The following is a 21503-nucleotide window of genomic DNA, read 5'->3' as shown; positions in this document are numbered from 1 at the left end:
TTAATCCTTTTTTGTCATTGTTCAACAAAAATTTATATTTTTTAAAGAAACACTTTAGTGGCTTTAGGTTTTCATAACATTTCATTTTGTTCTATAAATAATTAGCAGTTTCCATTTTAAATTACAGTAACCTACACTACCTCCTTTTTAAATTAGGGTTAATTAATTTATTTCATAATTTTAAACAGTTCATTTTTTATTTTAAAACCACGTCTATAATTAAATGGCTGCATAGTTTTAAATTACAAATTAAATACTAATAACACTTTTCTTTTCCAGATATTAGAATCAAGGGAACTGTTAAATGGTTTAATGTAAAAAATGGCTATGGTTTTATTACGAGGTTCAATTTTCATTACATAAAAACGAATATTTTTTTATTTAACATATAATTTGTTATAAATAATGTTTGAAAATATTTGAGATTATATTCGATATGCTAAGTTGTTTAAAATCTTTATATCTGCTGCTATAGTCAAAATACTGTTTTGCGAATTGCGCTGGGACAGGTAATTTCAATTAAATGTTATCTTGATTTTATAATTCTATGCTTCTGTTACTCGTTATTTGCTAGATTCAGATATGTTTGTAGCGCGCGATTGTAAATTTACTGTATGTAAGCACAGCACGATTCAATTGTAAAGTTGAGGTTGGAGTTGTGGGTTAAGGAGTAGAATTGGTGGTTGGACAATGGAGTTGAGCTGTGAATTATTGGCGATTATTTTCCGGATTCGCGAATAATTCAGTGGTTCTATCGCTGTTGGCACTGAAATAAGCATTTAAACAAGTCTGTATTTATTTACATATATTAGTTCTTATATAGGCAATTAAATGTAGAACATCATTGTTAAAAAGTAAATGGCACGGTGGAGAAAATTAAAAACAACGATTCTTCTAATTCGATTTTTGATCAAAACATTGTACTCGTGTGGTTCTGTTAGTGGATATGGTTGAAATTTTAAACGATAGTTATTTTTTAAAAGTAATTGTTTTAAAAAAGTATTAAGCCAAAAATGTTAAATAATATGAGTTTATTGAATTTCTGATACGTCACTCACTAATAGTGGTGGATCTAGAAATTTCTGTTGGGAGTGATAATTAACATTATTCGTAGAAAATCCAAAATTTGATGGAGCCGAGTTATTTATATTTAGCAGCAAGCAACATAGATATACCATAATACAAATACATATCATGTAATTTCTTGTTAAAAATCAATAACCAAAAATTATTTTTTTAAAGAACCGAATTCTTAAATATACAAAAAATGACAAAAATCAGATCATAAATATAAACAGATATACAATTAAAAATAAGCCTCCAAATGTTTTTGTTATCCTTTAAAACAAATATTCATTAATTTACATCAAATTAATTTTACGGTGTTTCAACATAGCAAAGTTGTCAATTTATCAATAATAGTTTAAGGTACGATGTTGAAGTTTCTATTAATGTACATTAGTGCTAAACCATTTACATAAACGACATTTGAGTATTTTCATTGCGTTGAATGATCGCTCAGCGGAGCAAGTTGTTTGTTATAGGCAGCGTTATGGCGATTTGAAAAAGTTGCTTCACATGAACGAACGTTTTGGGTATATTCTTTAGAACATCGAGAAGATCTTCTTCTGATTGATTCAAGTCATTGTAACGCAAAAATTGTCTAATTTTATGTACAATTCTAATTCACCGTAATTTAGCATTGCACCGGAGGTATCGAATATTTATTTAAAGACGGCGTTTTCAATAGAGGAGCCCATTAATGTTCCCGCTAAAGAAAAAGCAGGATTTGGTTGTTGAGTAAACTTGGCGCAAATTTTTACGCTGATTGCATTGATATATGGATACCAAATTATTCTTTTAAAATATTCATTAGCATTCATTTCCTCTAGATGCCCTGTGTTGCTGTCTTGATGTGCTTTAGGCTCAACTAATTCAATTCTCGCAGCTTTAGCAAATACACTGTAATGTATAGTACAGACTTGTCATCATCCCATACAGTCATCAGGACGCCACAGTTGAAGTTGATATTTAATGTTTTTAACAAGTTTCATTCTCTCAAAGTAATTTTTAACTAAGGTTTACAGTTGTCTTGAAAGTACAGCGTTAAGAGCCATTACTTTTCTTGCTGCGAAACACAAAAAGTTTAGCTAGCGAAACCCAAAAACTTAGCTATTGAATTCGTTAGTATTAATGCGACGGACTTAGTTTTTGAATCAAACGAGACACTTTCTGTTGTTTGCTGCAAACCATCATTAATACAATAAAAATTATCACAAAATCTTATCAGCACATCGTGACGCTGTACAAATCTCGTGTCACAATAAGTCAAAAATGTTTAATCAAATTGACGTCGACACTTTTGGTGATTCATTAATAAAATTAATCATTTCAAAAACTTTACAAAACATATTTTTACAACCGTGATGTCGAGATGGAAACTAATAGTTAGGAATTGTTAAACTTGTAAATTAATTACAGGAATGAGATTTGATGCGAATTCGTAAATGTGATTTATGTAGCTATTTGGATAAATTTATTGTATTTTACTGCTGGTATTCAAATAAACGTTTAACTTAATTTGCGTTTGAAGTAGTTGTGTTCATTTATCGGAATCTGGAACCTACGGATAAACAAACTCTTGACTATCGTTGGAAGCTACAACACGGTGTTGGAGATAAAGAGATTATTGAAGCTATAACATCGGTGTTGGTAGTTACGAGGTCGAGAAGGAGTTACAACACTTGTGTCAGAAGTGGGATCTTCAAGGTTACAACACTGGTGTCAGAAGTAAGATTTTTGATAGCTTGAAACTCACTGCAATGAAGAATGCCAGTGCTAGAGGAACCCAATATAATTAGTCTGAAGAAAGAAGCTACAGAGACTGATCGAGTCACCCGTTTAATTAGCACATAATGGACAACAGACGGAAACGAAAAGGATCAAATTTTAGGGAAACGGACAACAGGAGTTTGTTTGTGTTTGACATTCAACGATTTATACAGATGTTCGCGGATATGAAGGCTGATACCGACCGTCGAGCTGAAAAGCAATTTGTGGCAATAATGGCTTATACCGACCGTCTAGCAGAAAAGCAGTTCGCGGAATTGAAGGCTTATGAAGACCGCCTAGCAGAAAAGCAATCCGCTGATGTTGACCGTTGAGCGGAAAAACAATTCGTGGAAAGAAAAAAGCAATCCACTGAAATAAAGGCTGAAATGAAACAACAAAACGCTAAAACGACGGCTAAAAACGATGAACAATTCGCTGAAATGACGGCAAAAATCGATCCACAGATAGCCGAATCAAGAGAAAGGAGAGCCGAATTACGAGCGGCCAATGGAATAATACAACCAACCTTCGAAAGAATATCATCTAGCGAAGAGACGGTTGAAACAGCTATACCAGAAACGGCTACACAAGAGCTGGCAATTATTCTACTAGCGTATTTACCAACGGATGATGTCGACAACTACGACGCACGTGACTACTACGACGCACGTGTTAACTGTGATGCACGTTATATCTGCAATGCACCTGACAACTGTGATGCACGTGACAACTATGATAGGTGAGCAAAGATAGACTGGACAAACTTGAAAAAGATCTTAATGAAGTAACAACAGACAGAAATACTCTCAAGAGTAAAGGTCAAAGTCATCAAAGAAACTTAAAGAAATTGAAAGACCGAAACAGGAGCATACAAATGAGATGAAAGAGCGGGAAGATGAGAATGACATAAGAGTGAAGCAGATCCAAGTAAAGACGGAAGAGAAGGAGAAACAGTCCAAAAATAGCTATACCGTATCGTTAGAAAAGTTTGAAGATGAAAGTCGAGATAGACTGAATGAACTACAAGATGAAATTGAAGAAGTGAAGAACGACTTGAAATTGAAGATCTGACGAACGACTTGAAATTAAAGATCTGACGAACGACTTGAAATTGAAAGAGGAATACATTGATGAACAGAGCACACAAATTGATGACCTTAAACTAATAATGGAGAATTCATCAATTCAAGTGGAGAATTCATCGCCCGGATCAATGACGTGGTGTATCTGGTCCGAGAACGAGGTAAGCCTCGGATCAAAATAAAGATCGTTCTCAGAATCAGAAGATCAGCGCAACGAAGGGAATTGACCAAATCAAGGACGATTTTTGGTCTCAGTGGCGGGCAATGTCACAGCCGTGAGGTTGAGGTGGAGACTAATAGTTAGGAATTGTTAAACTTGTAAATTAATTAGAGGGTTGTAAATTCAGTTATGGACTTGACACTTTTATGAGACACATTTACAAGCACATCGGTAGCTATATTAACAACGAAGAAGCAGAGAAGGACTACAACAGGAAAGAAAAGGACGGAACAAAGTTGAGTGATAACAGTTGACTTAGAAGTGAGATTAGATGTGAAGTCGTAAATGTGATTTATGTAGCTATTTGAATTATTATATTGTTTCTATTACTGCTGGTATTCAAATAAACGTTCAACTTAGTTTGCGTTTGAATTGGTTGTGTTCATCCACGGTGTTGGAGATATAGAGGTTATTGAAGCGATAACATCGGGGTTGGAGTTACGAAGTCGAGGAGGTTACAACAATATTTTAAATAGAAGAAATCGTCGACGCTCGGTTTCCTAATGGTAAACCGATTTTCGTGAAAAAATAATCGTTTTAACTATTGGTATCAACCGTTTCCTGTTTTCATCAGCTTGTTCTTTTTGTTTTATATTTAGTTAGTAAATTATTCATTTATTTGCCTTTGAATTTTTAGCAACTTAACAAACTCGTTACCATTTTTCTTGGCGTTTTTGTGATATTCATTTGATCATGAATTTTTTCATATTTTGAAAAAGGTTTCAACGCAAAAAAATTTAATACTGTTGTTTTTCAATCAATCATCGTTTAGCGTCCAGAGAACCAGTTCTCCTGAGGTAGGACGTGTTTTCTTTGCCATCAATTTTTTGCGCCAAATTAGGCGATCAGTTGTATCCATTTAATTTAAATTTAGAGCTTTCATGTCTTGCTCGATTGTTTGTGACCAGGACTTCTTTCGACGGCCTTTAGGACGTGCACCAGGTACTTCAACATCTGCAAGAGAAGTTATAGCACTGTTTCCACTTCGATTGACATGCCCAAACCACCGCAGACGGTGTTGCCGGCGTTCGTCCTTTATATCATCTAAACCAGCACGACGCAGGATTTCCGTAGACTGGATTTGATTCTTCAGACTAATTTGTTGCATCCATCGGAGCATTTTCATATCAGTTCGTTGAAGTTGTTTTTCCAGTTTGGTTGTCATTGGCCATGTTTCTGCACCCTATAACAACACCGGACGTATCACAGATTTATAAAGTCTTGATCGTAGTGGTAGTGGGATGTCACGCCGCATCAATATAGAGGCAAGGAGATGCCAATTATTTTAGGCTGCACGTATGCGTGCTTGAACGGCAGCTTCAGCTGTTCCAGTACAATCCTGAACATCTCCTAAATATTGAAACGATGTGACTTTCTCTACCTTAATGGCTTCAAAAACAGTGCTATTTCAAATTTGTTGTTGTGGATTGATGCAAGCAAGACAAACAAAATCGGACACTTTAGATAAAGTACCAATTATTTTTGAACAACGTTTTTGACGCCACAGGTTACACTGCTGAAACTTGATTGAATTGTTACCTACACCAGCTTTACATACTGAACAGGGCCATCGTCCAGTAGCTGTGGATTGGATGGGTTCACCAGTGTTCATTGCTTTGGTTTTGCTGATGTTGACTTTGAATCCATGATCGGCGAGTCTGGTGTTCCAATCTTCAAATATCTGTGTTGCATTCTGCTCAGACGTGGCTGTTTAAACGATATCATCAGCATATATTAGATTCCAAATGTCACCAGTGCGTATCGGCTTTGTGATTTCTTCCATTACAGTTATAAATAACAGTGGACTGAGAATCGAGCCTTGGTAAACTCCAACGCTGATGTCAAATGCATCGGCTTTGTGATTTCTTCCATTACAGTTATAAATAACAGTGGACTGAGAATCGAGCCTTGGTAAACTCCAACGCCGATGTCAAATGCATCTGTGTTTCCAACCGTTGTGCTGACAAGAGTCTTAGTATTCGTATACATTTCCATCACAAGTCGAACAAGGTATTCTTGCTGCCTTTCCATCCTTCATAGCTTTCTGTAAGCTTCTCTACATGATGTTTGAAATCGAACCTTAGATGGGTGGAGCGTCAAAGTTGACATTGATGGGATTTGTTTCATTTAACAGACGGTTGAAATATTCTTTCCAATCTATAGTTTAACTTAATGGGATGTACCGTCGAATAGTAAACTTCGATCGAACTTCTTTAGATGATGATGCACTTCGGACAAACTTCTTTGGACGATGATGCGCTTCGAATGCACTCTGAATGAACTTCTTCGGACGATGATGCACTTCGAACAAACTTCTTTGGATGATGATGCGCTTTGAATAAATTTCTTCAGATGACGATACATTTCGAACGAACTTCTTTGGATGATGATGTACTTCCCTCGCAAAGTCGATGGCCTCCTCGTCTCCGTTGACCTAAATATCTGATTGATTATAAACCAACACCAGAATGAATCTTTTTTTGTCTCCCCCTTTGTTGGAGTATATATATATCCTTTGCCTTCTTCATTTCTTCATACATCCGATTATGACATACAATTTATATCGGACGATATCGAAACGTTCATCGGCGAACAAATACGGCACCAAATGTATAAACTGGCGCTTCTTGTGTGAGCTCATCATCTTCATACATCGCGAATGCGCCTGCCTTTATTCGTCATACATACTGTAACACTCGATTGAAAGTAGGTTACAGTGAACAAAAGTTTAAGCTGTTTGCATCATGTCTTTGTTCTCTATTGGAAACTGTACCAAAGTTTAGGCGTGCTCGATCACTAATGGTTGTTGACCATCGACAGACTCCGCAAAGCCTGTAAAAGTGTGTCACGGGATAAAAATAATTCAGCATCACAGTGTGGGCATAACGTACGCGCCTGTTTTTGTTCATCAACTATAACCGGGCCAAAGTTTAACCGAGCTTGGTTACTGTTATCATAAGATTTAACAGAAACATGAGGCACCAACTATGTCTTTTTTCGTACGCTTTGCATGTTTTGCTATACGATACAGAGATTTCATTTGTTCACCTTTACTTTTAGTTAGCTACTCTCTGCACTGATCTGTCTGAGCCAGTGCGACTTGACGTCTTACATAGTTGTTCTTCTCACGGAGAATTTTGTGGTCATCAACAGATTTTGATTTTTGCCATTGCTTGTATGCAGCTTTCTTTTCAGCTATTGCATTTTGTACACTGTCATTCCACCACCAAGTGTCCCGTTCATGCTGGCGTTTTGTACCAGTTTTCCCGCAAACTGTAGTTGCAGCGTTTATCAAAACCATTTTGTATGTACTCCAAACTGTACTGGATTGCGATTGTTGGTCTAACTGTGTGGCGACAATCTGTTGAAATTTTTCTCGATAAATATTGCTTTTCAGCTTCCACGTTTTGATTTTTTGAGGCATTTCTCTAGACTTATGTTTTGACAGTTTGACAACCAGGTCTGCCACAAGGAGCCTCTGTTGGGCGACACATGATTCGCCACTTTGACATTTTTGAATAGCCTTTGGTGCTGTTGCTTGAGGGCGAAAAGTTCAATTTGCGTGGCTGATGGTCCACTTTTTTATGTTATGAGATGTTCCAACCTCTTTCTAAAATATTTGTTCAGTAATCAGGATTGTTACAGATTTTGGTATTGTTGAGATGGTGTCAGAGAACGCAGCCCAGAAGTCATTTTTCATCTCTTCTGATTCGCCTGTCTGTGGTGCGTATGCAGAAAAAATAGTCATTGTTTGCTTTTCTAGGCGAATCTTGATCCACATGAGACGTGAGTTAATCCTTTTAATATCCAGTACTTCTTGGACTAGCAGTTTTTTGACAAAAATTCCAACACCATTTTTGGTCGTCTTTTGATCATTCCAGAATAGTTTATAATTTTCTTTGTCTGAGTTGATATGACAGACACCATTCGATTTCCATCGGGTCTCCTGAAGGCAGCAGATGTCAATCCTTCTACGCTCGAGCATTTCTGCGATTTCCATGCTGCGGCTAGTCAGTGATCCAACATTGAGCGTTCCAAGTCTAAGTACCATAGTCGCCATTCTTAAATTTTCTGCAACATCTCGCCGCTATTGCATACTTTCCAGGAATTCTTAGCCCCCCCTTGACCACTTAAGGCCTGCTGGGGACTAGGGGCCGTTGTTTTTTGTGATGGCATGGAATAAATTTTGGGGAAACTTTTTACATCCGGACACCCATTCTGACGACAACCACCAGTTATAAGCAGTGGGCCTAGCCTTTTGCTCAAAAGCACGCAAGGCAGCGTGGATGCAGTTTTATGTCATGCCCAGGACATAATGCTAATCACATAGCTAAGATGACTTCTATGTATCTGAAATAAAGTTATTTCAATTTTAAACTTTATTCCTTAAAAAACTTGTAGCAGTTTTATACGTTTATGATTTATTTTAAACAAAAGACTGACCATGAAAACTGTTGTAGCTAAAAATAATTTTATTAACCAATTAATTATTTAAAATATTTTTACATCGAAAAGCAAAATGTTGGAAACAAATCATTGGTCAGTAAGTGAACATTTAATAAAATATGATGCACCGTCACACATTTGAGTAATGAATAAACGCGAATGCATTTTATAAGCGAAGAGTAACCTCTGCCTATATTACTATTCAACTTCACTGGTTTGCTTATAAGAATTATAAATGATTACAAAAAAATGTTATGAAGTAGAAATGATTCAAATTTAACCAAAGTTAAACAACAAACAAGCAATAAACAAGTAAAATTGCTTAAAACAATGAATACGAATATTTTGCTTGGTAGGGTCTTATGTACGGGGATATTAATCAAATATCTCCGTACAATTAATTAATACAAATATTAATCAAATCACTCAATCAAGTAGCCAATCCTATTACTGACCACGATCATTAACTGTCATTTCCACGATCATTAACTATTTCCATGAGAGCACAAAGAGCACAGGGAATACAAACTACTCTCTTCATAATAAAAGAATATTTTAAAGCATAATTTTTGCCAGTAATATGATTTATTGACGGAAACACTCTTTGATGCTTCTCACCATATGGAAATGAAAAAATTGAGTCAGGTAGGCCTAACTTATGATTTATTAGCAAGTTTAATTTCTCCGCACCGTTTAAAGTAAGTTTACTATTCAAACAATAATTATTTTTATGAAAATTGAACAAAACTGAAACATCATCCATCCGGAAACAATTTCCTACTGGCAGTTAATAAGTTTTTTTTGTCATTTTTTTGTTTTTGTCATTTCTGAATTTTTGCTTTTATAACAATTTGTATTTTTATTCTTTGTAACTGAGTCTACATTTTTTTTGTTCATGGTGGTTCGAAATTAGCATTGCTTTTTTAGATAACTATCATTAAACAGGAATATTTGTATATCAAAATTAAAATATTGAATATATTTTTATAAAAAAAAAACGATAATTTTAAAAATTTTGATACAATACATGAATACAAACAGTTAAGTAAGACTAATGAAGCTAAACTAAAGTCCTTATTTTTCTTCTTAAATTGTTATAACAGCATCAACCTAGATACTGTACTGACAAGCACCCCTTATAATTTGTGGTACTTTATTAACAAGAAAAAAGTCATTCCTAATCTATTAATTGCAAGATAATTATTTATTTGAAAAAATTTGATAAAAATGAATTTTGGACTTTTGTGTGTGTTGATTTAAAAATATTGTTCTTCTTCTCGTACCTTATCATTTTAAGACATTGGCGACCATCGACTTCTACAAAGCACGAACTACGTAGCAGTTTAGATATGGTGGTATTCAACAAGTGACAAAAAGACTTCGCGAATGTAATTCGTTGTCGACCGCTATCTCTTCTCCCTGCAATCTTTCCAGTAGTTGATAGATATTCCATTCCTTCCTTCCGCTTGATGTTACCAAAAAAATTTAACTCCTCCCGTCGAATTATTTGTAGTAATTTCATCTTTTCATAACCGGACTGTTTTAATACATCCTCAATCGAAATATGAGAGGTCCAACTAATTTTCATAATAGTTCTCAAAAACAAAATCTCAGCAGCAACAATCCTGTTTTCTATTTTTTTAGAAATATTCCGTGGTTTGGAGCCGTAAGTGAGCACAGGAAAAATGTAACACTCTAACAGTTATAATTTTGTTGATATTCTGATTTTACTGTTGGTGAGAGTGTTTTTCATTTTAGAATATGCATCTTTCGCCATAGCTATCCTTTGTTTGATATCCACATCACAGTTACAACCTGAGGTAATCAGACTTCCGAGATAATTGAAGCTTTTGACTTGTTCAACTTGTTTACCATTAATGATAATGCAGCATATAGGGACGGTTTTACTCTTACTGATAACCATGCTCTCTGTTTTGTTGATGTTAATTTGTAAGCCTTTCCATTTACTTTCATGACATATGACATAAAACTGCATCCACGTTGCCTTGCGTGCTTTTGAGCAAAAGGCTATGTCCACCGCTTATAACTGGTGGTTGTCGTCAGGATGGGTGTCCGGATGTAAAAACTTTTCCGCAAATTACTCTTATGTCATCACAAAGAAAAACAACGGCCCCTAGTCCCCAGCAGGCCTTCAGTGGTCAAGGGGCGCCAAAAATCCCTGGGGAGTATGCAATAGCGGAGGGATTTTGCAAAAAATTCAGAATGGCCCCTCTATGGTACTTAGACTTGGAACGCTCAATGTTGGATCACATAGACACATCGCCCAACATAGACACATTGTGGCAGACCTGGTTGTCGAACTGTCAAAACATAAGTCTAAACAAATGCCTCAGAGAATCAAAACGTGAAAGCTGAAAAGCAATATTCATCGAGAAAAATTTCAACAGATTGTCGCCACACAGTTAGACCACCAATCGCAAGCCAGTACAGATTGGAGTACATACAAAACCGTTTTGATAAACGCTGCAACTACAATTTGTGGGAAAATTGGTTCTAAACGTCAGCGTGAACGGGACACTTGGTGGTGGAATGACAGTGTACAAAATGCAATAGCTGAAAAGAAAGTTGCATACAAGCAATGGCAAAAATTAAAGTCTGTTGATGACCATAAAATTTTCCGTGAGAAGAACAACTATGCAAGACGTCAAGTTGCACTGGCTCGGACAGATCAGTGCAGAGAGTGGCTCACTAAAAGCAAAGGTGAACAAATGAAATCTCTGTATAGTATAGCAAAACAAGCAAAGCGTACGATAAAAGACATATATGGTGCCTCATGTATCAAAAATAACAAAAATGAGATGGTTCTGGGAAAAAGATGAGATCAAGCTACAGTGGAGAGAATACTTCAATCGTCTGTTAATCGAAACAAATCCCATCCATGTTAACTTTGACGCTCCACCCATGGAAGGTCCGATTCCAGACATCACTGTAGAGGAACTTACCAGAAGCTCTGAAAGCTATGAAGGATGGAAAGGCAGTAGGGCCACTGGACTCACAAATGACATTATCAAAGCATCTGCTACTGCAGGTACCCAAACGTTACTACAACTTTGCCGTGAAATCTGGAGAAATTGCTCAATGCCGACTGAATGGAACTATAGCAAGACAATCCCGCTATACAAAGGCAAAGGTGATCCATTGAACTGTTCATCATATCGGGGTATACATCTGTTAGAACACTCCCTGAAAATTGTCGAGAAAATCATTGAGAGAAGATTAACGTCGTGTATCACCATCGGAAATTATCAATTTGGTTTTCTAGCTGGGAAATCAACAATTGATGCAATTCACATCCTTCGGCAACTGCAAGAGAAGTACCTCGCAAAGCATCAACAACTATCACACATTTTTGTAGACCTTAAAAAAGCATTTGATCGAGTTCCCTGTGAAGCAATCAGGTGGAGTCTACGTCGACGACTCAGTTCAGAATATCTTGTTCGACTTGTGATGGAAATGTATACGAATACTAAGACTCTCGTCAGCTCAACGGTTTGAAACACAGATGCATTTACATCGGCTCGATTCTCAGTCCACTGTTATTTATAACTTTGATGGAAGAAATCACAAAACTGTTACGCACTGATGACATTTGGAATCTAATATAATCTGATGATATCGTTTTAACAGCCATGTCTGAGCAGAATGCAGCACAGATGTTTAAAGATTGGAACACCAGACTCGCCAATCATGGATTCAAAGTCAACATCAGCAAAACCAAAGCAATGAACACTTGTGAACCCATCCAATCCACAGCTACTGAACGATTGCTCTGTTCAGTTTGTAAAGCTGGTGTAGGTAACAATTCAATCAAGTGTCAGCAGTGTAACCAGTGCTCAAAAATAATTGGTACTTTATCTAAAGTGTCTAATTTTGTTTGTCCAGTGCCATAACTTCTCTTGCAGATGTTGAAGTACCTGGCCCACGTCCCAAAGGCCGTCCAAAGAAGTCCTGGTCGCAAACAATCGTGCAAGACATGAAAGCTCTAAATTTAAATGAAATGGATACAACTGATCGTCTAATTTGGCGCAAAAAATTGATGGCAACGTCCTACCTCGGAAACCGGATCTGGACGCAAAACGAAGATTGATTGATTGGTTGATTGATTGATTTATTGATTTCTTTCGCTTTCAAGAACCAGTTTAGAAACTATTGTTTGCAATTTTTCCATTAATTCCGATATAAAAGCTGTATCATATATCTTTCATTGTTTGTGTTCACGCCTCCAATGGATATTTCTGGTAGATCTATCTTTCTCATAATGATCTCACTATAGAGATTATACAGTTCGGAGAGAATGCACAGCCTTTCCTAACACCAGTTTTTATTTCGACAAAACTAGTCATCTTGTTGCCAACTTTCATCGCTGCTAAAGAGCTTTGGTCCCATTAAAGGTTTCAGATAAGTCTATTGACTTTTCCATTAATGTCCAAATTTACCAATGTTTTCATAAGCTCCACGTGTTTCACGCTATCAAAAGCTTTGGGGTAATCCTCAAAATATATAAACAAGTTTTTGTTCATTTTAATCGCTCGCTCACTGATCATTCGAAGCATAAAGATAGCATTTCTTGTGCCACACTCCTCAACAAAACCTTATTGGACATTTGAAATTTCAGATCTGATTTTGCTTCGTGCTCTCATGATTAGAATTCTCAAAAAAGCTTTGTAAAATGACTCATCAAGCTGATTGTTCGATGTAGTTCACATTCAGTTGCATTAGGTTTTTTAGACATAGGTTTTTTTTAGACAATATATTGACATGGAGAGATCTTCAGGAATTCTGCTACTTTTTCAATGCCGAATCAAGGCATTTCGTTTCTTTATTAACTATCTCATCTGGGACTGACGCTTTATTTGATTACATTTTGGAAAGAGCAGCATGAACTTCAAATTTGAATATTTTCGGTCCTTCTACGTCTTTTTTATTAGAAGGCTTTTCACCACTGATATCATCGAAAAGATCGTTAATGTATTTAGTCCATCTTTTAAGTACATTTTCTTTCAGTAAGATTACTTTGCCGGATTTAGCTTTTATGCATCCAGAAACGGTACAAGCCTTTTTTCCAGTGATTTCTTTGATGTTTTTGAAAATTGCATTTGTATTACTGTTTTTGATCTTTTCAATGATTTTGCATTTATCATTTAACCATTTCTCTTTTGCATTTTTTTAATGTTTTGTCCGGCTTTTCGTATCTACCAGGATTACAGCCTTTCACTTTCCTTCATTCATTCATCAGAGATACGATATCATTTGTTATCCATTTCTGACCTTTCTGCTCCTTCGTCGTCATTACTTTTCTTGCAAATTCTTGGAAAGCATCTCTAAGTATTCGTATTTAGATTTATTTAGGTCTTTCGTAAATAACTGGAATCGATTCAGTATTTCAATCTTATATTCAATCTATCTGACACCGCCTAAAAGTCTTCTAAATGTTTAGAAATGTTCTAAATGTTCAAAAGTACACTTACTCCTCTTCGTGTGAATCGCTTCCAGAGAAGATAAATTTTTCTTCATCAAAGGTAATGACGCTCATTTCTTCCACCGAGCTTCACTCAAATTTAGAATGCTAAGATTTATTATTTTCATTTTTTGTTTTACGTTCTCAAATTTTCCAGCCTGGTACAACGTCCTAGCGTTCCATGTTGTCACAGTGAAGACGTATTCAGCATGTCACTTTAATGATGTTTTTTGATTTGGATTGTGTTTGTCGATGGTTTTCTTGGCAAAAGTTGTGGACAGTAGGTTACTTGCTGTCAAATTTTTAATAAATAAAAGATAAATAAATAAGTCTAACTAAATAATAAAAATAGATAAGTATATATAATGTACCTGAGGTTAATGTTTAATAATTGAAATTCAAGAAAATCCAGAAATAATAATACATGAAAATAAAAACATAGTAATTATATAAGAAAATGTGCCAATATAATTAAATTATAAAATGAACAGAATTGAAAATGTATAGATATTTAAGTAAATAATAATAATGAAAGATTACAAAAATAAATAATTAAACACTAATTTAATAAATTTAATAAAATATACATACAATTTAAACTATGAAAAATTTAACATGTGGGGTACCCGTTTGAACAGGAGCTATTCGGGTATCCTTTTCATGTTTTTTTTCATGAATAAACCAGTTGAAAAAAGAAAACTAAAAAAAAAAATAAAACAATTTCAAATCAACTCCGCCATAGATCCGCTAGGGACCCTTCTCAAAGTGGCACTGAAAAATAAATATTAAAAATATTACAATATTAAAATAAATGAAAAATAAAATTCTAAATAAAAATAGATTTTAACAGTAGACACAATTTTTTATATTATTAATAATGCGATAACTATAATAACATAGGCATTTTTTTTATTTTTCATTGGACATGCATTATGTAATAAAAAAAATTTTTCATCAAATTTATTCAAAATTTGAATTTCAGATCCACAATATTTTTAACATTTAAATTGAAGGCTGGTCGGTAGATTTTTAATTTATTTTATTGAGTAGTTTCATTATAAAAAAATTTTTAAACAAGAAAAAATTTCAAATCTCTTTACATTTACACAGCCAATTTTTCTAAATTAAAAAAATATTAAATGTGATCTTGCAAATAAGTGGTAGGAGCTTAAGCTCAACCTTAACTAAGTTATTCCAACATTAAATTTTTTAGAGAAAAATCTTTCAATTTTAGTATTTCCTTCTTGCTTGCTCATTTTTTTAGGAAAACAATCATATTTATTACGAGTCCGCTCCAAATTTTTCAATTAAAAATGGTCGTCAAACAAGAAGTCTAAGTTAACAACCACCACTGAAATTTTTGTAAAAAAAAAAAAAAAGTGAATAATTGAAATAAATAATATATGTTTATATTTATATATATATTTTTTTTTTCGGGGAACTGGGTCTCTGGACGCTATATATATATATATATATATATATATGTTGGTATATATATATATATATATATATATATGTTGGTAATAGACCATAATTTTTACAGTATTCTATAAATTCTACCGAAATATTTGGCGTTAATATGTATGTAGTTCGTTTTTTTTTTTTTGAGAAAAATTGAAAAAACGAACTACAAACATATTAACGCCAAATATTCGGTAGAATTTATAGAATATTGTAAAATATATATATATATATATATATATATAAACTTCATTAAATGTTTTTTCCCATTTTGCGTTAATCAACTTTTTTATAATACATTCAACAACTCGAAATTGGTTCAATTCATATTTATCCAATAAATGTGTCATAATGAGGCTTACAACGTTGGACATCTTGAGAGCAAAACGTTTAGAGACAATCCGGAATTAAAAACAAACATTTATGCCAGGTTTGTTGACAATATCTTCGTCATACGCATACAATATTCCAGAACAAGTCAACCAGCAACTAGCAACCCTGAACCGACCAAAATTGAATTTTACCATCGAACATAAAAGTGAAAATTCATTGCCTTTTCTGAATGTTTTGGTGCGCGTCAACAACATTTGTTTATTAGTGTTACGACCACATCACAATGCATACACAAAAAGGAGCTAGCAAATCTCACTTGCAATCTCCCATGCAACTCCAATAACTGCCAAATTCTTGACAACAACATAAAAATAATTTATCAAAACACCAACACTATACATCTAAAAATTGCAGAAGCTGTTCTAATAGATATCAATAAACACTAAATAAACATCCAACAAAGAATGATAACATCATTACCAACTTGACGCCTTAATACTAACTTCAATAACAATGAAGAATAAAGGAATGACAACAACAAAGATGAAGAATACGACACCAATAAAAACTTTGCTAAAGAATTAATTTTGCTTTGTTTAAAGAAACTATGTTAACATATATATATATATATATATATATATATATATATATATATATATATATATATATATAATCTACCAAAGAATATCCAAATTTGACTCTACAATCTACCAAAGAAAATTCAAATTCGACGCTTGTTTGACTAAAATGCCCGTGGAGAAACAGTTTTTTAAAAAATTTGAAAGTGACAATTCAGAGATAAGGGAAGAAATCAAAAAATTGAATGATGTGTATAAAACAATCGTATCTGAGGTTGCTGCAATTAGAGCCATTATTGATAAAAACGAGAACAGACTTATGCAGATAGATAGATCTGGTTCTAGGCTTTCTGGTGAGATCGCCAGCTTAAAGTCTGAATTGGGTAGAGCCAGTGTTGTTAGTGGCGAAATGGAAAAAAGTGTTCAACATGAAAATTGTTCAGAAAAAGTTGCAGGATGTCGTGGATAATAAGGAAAGAGAATCTAATGTAATAATATTCAGATTGAAGGAGGGACCAGATGACAAAGCAAGAGTTTGCCAAATAATCGATCATTTGACTGAAGGGGTATGCGGAGAAAAAAATGTTCTGAAACTGATGAGGCTGGGCAAAAAAAATGACAGCGTTATTAGACCAATTTTGATTAAATTTAATAATATTGAAGCAAAGTCATTTGTTTTCAAGGCATTAGAAAAATGAAGTCACTGAACGATGATTTGGCCTGTGCTAGATTAGGCCATGATCTCAATACTTAGAGGTCTTCAACTGCCAGGTACCAGAAGGCCGTGACGTCATCAGGTACAACGCCCCCTGCAAATCAATGGCCAAACGACCAAAGGGGCTCGAAAGATGTACAAAAGTTTTGGGGGCTTGGGCTATGGGGGCCGATGTGAGGAAAAAACTTAAAAAGTTGCTCATCGAAGCCAGGGTGGTGGAGGAGGGATGCAAGGAAGGTTTTTTATATCGGGTAAAAGGGGATGTGGGAAGGTGGAAAATAGTGCGGTTTCGAAAGGAGAAATAATTGAATTGGCAAATAGTAGGTGTGGTTCTATATATGGTTTAATTTGGTTGGTTAAAAATCATTCTTGTGTTTTGTGGAAAAATGGTATTGATGGTAAAATTCAAAATAGAATGGGAATTGGGTTGTTGAATGTAAATGGTGTTCATGGTTAGATGTGATGGGCTGGATGTCTTGGAGCTCACTGAAACTTGGCATGGTACGGCTAATAATAATTCTGTTCGGTTGGCTATGTCGTTCGGATTTTGGTATGTTGATTATGTTAGGCAGCACGATCCAGGTCATGGTGGCTTGATTGTATATTTCCGTAAAGATTTTGGTTATAAAAAGTTTGTCTATATAAATATTTATATATATATATATTGGTTGTTATCTTGTGTTAGCTGTTTTTGCTATTTGTCGAGTGTTGAAGTTTACAGCATTGGTGTCGGAAGTAAGATTTTTGATAGATTGAAATTTTCAGCAATAATGAATGCCGGGAGTTGAAAAACTCGATACAACTAATTTGTAGAAGAAACTACAAAAACAAAACTTCGACTCGTAAAGAACGAAGGTACTTTTAATAAACCGCCTAAGGGACTCTCTGACAAACGAAGGTAACGATCTGGATATGTTTAGCTTTCCGGATTTTTTATAGAAGAAATTAATAGAACTTTTGATCAACATACAGCCAAAATGATTAGAACAATAAAATTGGCCTTTGAAAGAACCTCACCTAATGAAGCGATAATCAAAAACAAAACAACACACAAACAGCTATACAAGATCTAAACATTATCTTACCATCATGTTATCTATATATCATACAACTACAGTAGCGATCGCAAATCAATTTTTCCTACGGATGATTTCGACAGCGATGCACGTGATATCTGCGATGCACGTGATAATCTTGACGTACGCGATAACTGCGGCGCACGTGATAACTGCGGCGCACGTGATAACTGCGATGCACGTGATAACTGCAATTTAGGTGTTAACGTGAAGAAAAGTAGTTATCGTAATGATGAAGATGATGACGAAGACGACGATGAAGGTTTTAAAAACGTTGGAGAGTTGACAGTGACAAAGACATTGAAACCTTTGTTTTGCAATAGGTCTACTACTCGGATCTTTCTGCCAGTCGCTCGCCTGCTCTTATTTCCAATGTTTATTACTATTGTAATGAAGAAGATGATGACAAAGAAGACGATGAAGGCTTTGAGAATAGTCCAGAAGTTGATAATGACATTGAAACTTTTGATATACAGTGGGACTACTACTCGGACCTCTCTGCCAACATCTTACCTGTTTCTATTGAGAACAACAACAGCAACAGCAATAATAATACCGAATACGATTTTAATGCAACACTCACCAACAATTAAATTCAATTTTATGATGATTTGGATAAGGCGTTTATCTGTGAAAGCATTAATTGAAAAATTAACAATCTCAGTGAGGTTGATGTTAATGCTGATATGATTATTCATTTCGGACACGAATTGGTGACAGATGATGTTTCAAGTTTTGAGAAAATTTTTCCAGCACGCACTTGGAATGATAGCTTGATTTTTGTTTACCTGGATGATGATTTCCATCACGGCTTCATTGCTGATAAGGATGAAATTAATCGCTGCATCACTGATCGACAGGGAAGATGTCAACAACGATTGTTACAACATGTATTTAAGCTATCCGTCTTGTCATTCTACAACTCGTAAACTCAATAGAAAGTAAGCACTTGCTTCAAGTGCCACAAAATTAAAAAAGGACTACGACGTCTGCCTATGGCTAGAAGAACCGAAACAAAGGAAGCGTGGCGTGACATGGCATGCTGGTGGACCAATCTTAAACGTTCAACCAAGTTTGCATTTGGAGAAGTTGTGTCCATCTATCGGAAATTTTGAACCTACAGAATAACGATAATTTGACTATCGCTAGAAGCTAAAACACTGGCGTTGGAAATATAGAGATCTTTGAAGTTATAAAATTGGTGTCTGTAGTAACAAGCGTTGATGTTACAACAATACTTTGGAAAGATCTGTGCAAAAAAATCTCTACATTTGTTTAACGTTATTTTGTAGGTTCAAGATTTCCGATAGATGAACACAACTTTTTCAAACGCAAACTTGGTTGAAGGTTTGGTTAGTCCACCGGTATGCCAACTGGTACAAGATTTGTTGTAAACTCACACATACATATCTTGCATTCAAAACTGTACTTTGTAACCAATTTCCAATAAGAACCTGTTATTTATTTATTTTAGAATTTATTTTATAACTAATTTATTACAGAGATGATACACTTGAAGATGTATTTGTTCATCAAACTGCCATTACATTAAATAACCCAAGTCGTTTTCTGAAAAGCTTAGGCGATGGAGAGAAAGTGGAATTTGATCTTGTTGAAGGTATTAAAGGTATAGAAGCAGCTAATGTTACAGGCCCTGATTGGCAACCCGTCATAGGAAGCATTTATGCTTCTATCAAAAGGTGGACCAATCGTAACAGTAACCAACAATTGAGTAAATTTGATCTAATTAATGGTATAGCAACCGCTGCGTCTCAATGTGCTTGTTTAAATGGAATGAGCAATAACAATCATTTGTTGCCAAATGCGAGCAAAGTAAATATAAACTACTTATTTTAACGATACATTTTTGTATTTGAAATGTGAACATTTAGGTTTCAGCTTTTATGCTTCAAAATCATTTAACAAATTTTTTATCATCTACTTTTGAATCTGATTCTAATTATCAAAAACTAAATGCTGGAAATAATTCAATGAAGTCTTGGCTCCCACTAGATCAGCAAATAAATTCTACATGTCTCAATACTGGTTCACAGCGTTGGATATCCTCTGTTAAACACTCTTATCTAGATCATTCACTCAGTGAACTAAGCAGCAATCATCACTTTATGCTTACACTTCGATCTTCAAAATCAGAGCCTCTGAAAAGAGTTGCAAATGAGTTGAATACTAATAGCAAACATGAACAAGAAATTGAAAATAACGACCAGATAACTTTAGCGAACAATGTGAGCTTGGCTGCTATGCAAAAAAATGAAGCATCAGAAACATATAGGTTAGTGTAGTTTATATTTTATGGATATAAAAATTAATTTTTAAATTTCTAAGTATATTTTAATATGGATAAAAAAATTAAATTATCTATAATCAAATTGATCATTTTCTTATTGTCACTTTACATTCTCCTTACAGATATAATATGTAAAGCCCAAAGATGATGTATAAAAATATAATAATGCTGAATAATGCATATCAGCAGAGCCATAGCCGTACCGTACTATCCCAGATGACAATAACTTAAATCAATTATTTTTTATTGTTTTTTTCTACTATTTGTTTTAATTTTTGTTTTAATTCTCATTTTCCTTTCTTTCAATACTACCAAAACAATTCATCTCGACCATGCATTTAACTCACAGTACTTCCTTTTTCCAATATATCAGCTGAATTTTATATTTTGCCTTCCAGTAATACAGCTGATTCATAAGACATCCGCATTCCAGTTCTTTAAAATCTTTCTAAATTTTCAGACTCTTTTATTACCTGCAGCTTCCAATTTATACCAAATTAATTTCTCACTTTTGTGCTCAACACGTCCTACCTCGGGAGAACTGGGTCTCTGGATGCTCAACGAAGATTGATTGGTTGATTGATTGATTGATTGATTGATTGATTGATTGATTGATTGATTGATTGATTGATTGATTGATTGATTGATTGATTGATTGATTGATTGATTGATTGATTGATTGATTGATTGATTGATTGATTGATTGATTGATTGATTGATTTGATTGATTTGATTGATTGATTGATTGATTGATTGATTGATTGATTGATCGATTGATTGATTGATTGATTGATTGATTGTGCTCAATACACTTGTATTTGAATAAAAAATCAGTGGTCAGTTGAAAAATGTGGTAACAAATTATCAGATGCTAAAAATTCGGTAGACTATTGTTAATTCTTCATGGCTGTTTGATAGACGTACTAAAAACTAAGTTTATGTCTAAGTAACTGTTGTGAATGTAGATACCATT

At 34.5% G+C, this 21503-nt stretch overlaps 1 protein-coding gene across 1 annotated transcript; it reads left to right on the top strand.

Annotated features, from left to right (window-relative positions):
- Positions 1–284: 284 nt before the first annotated feature.
- Positions 285–19923, top strand: HELRODRAFT_133388 (hypothetical protein; the record flags this gene model as incomplete). Its single annotated transcript, XM_009019406.1, has 2 exons — positions 285–343; positions 19725–19923. Coding segments are annotated over 2 exons (258 nt in total), but the record flags the coding sequence as incomplete, so codon positions are not given.
- Between the last annotated feature and the right edge of the window lie 1580 nt (positions 19924–21503).

The sequence above is a fragment of the Helobdella robusta genome (genome assembly GCF_000326865.2).
Source record: "Helobdella robusta unplaced genomic scaffold HELROscaffold_24, whole genome shotgun sequence".
Classification (NCBI taxonomy): domain Eukaryota; kingdom Metazoa; phylum Annelida; class Clitellata; order Rhynchobdellida; family Glossiphoniidae; genus Helobdella; species Helobdella robusta.
Note: the sequence above shows the minus strand (reverse complement) of the source record. Positions and strands in the feature narration are given on the sequence as shown.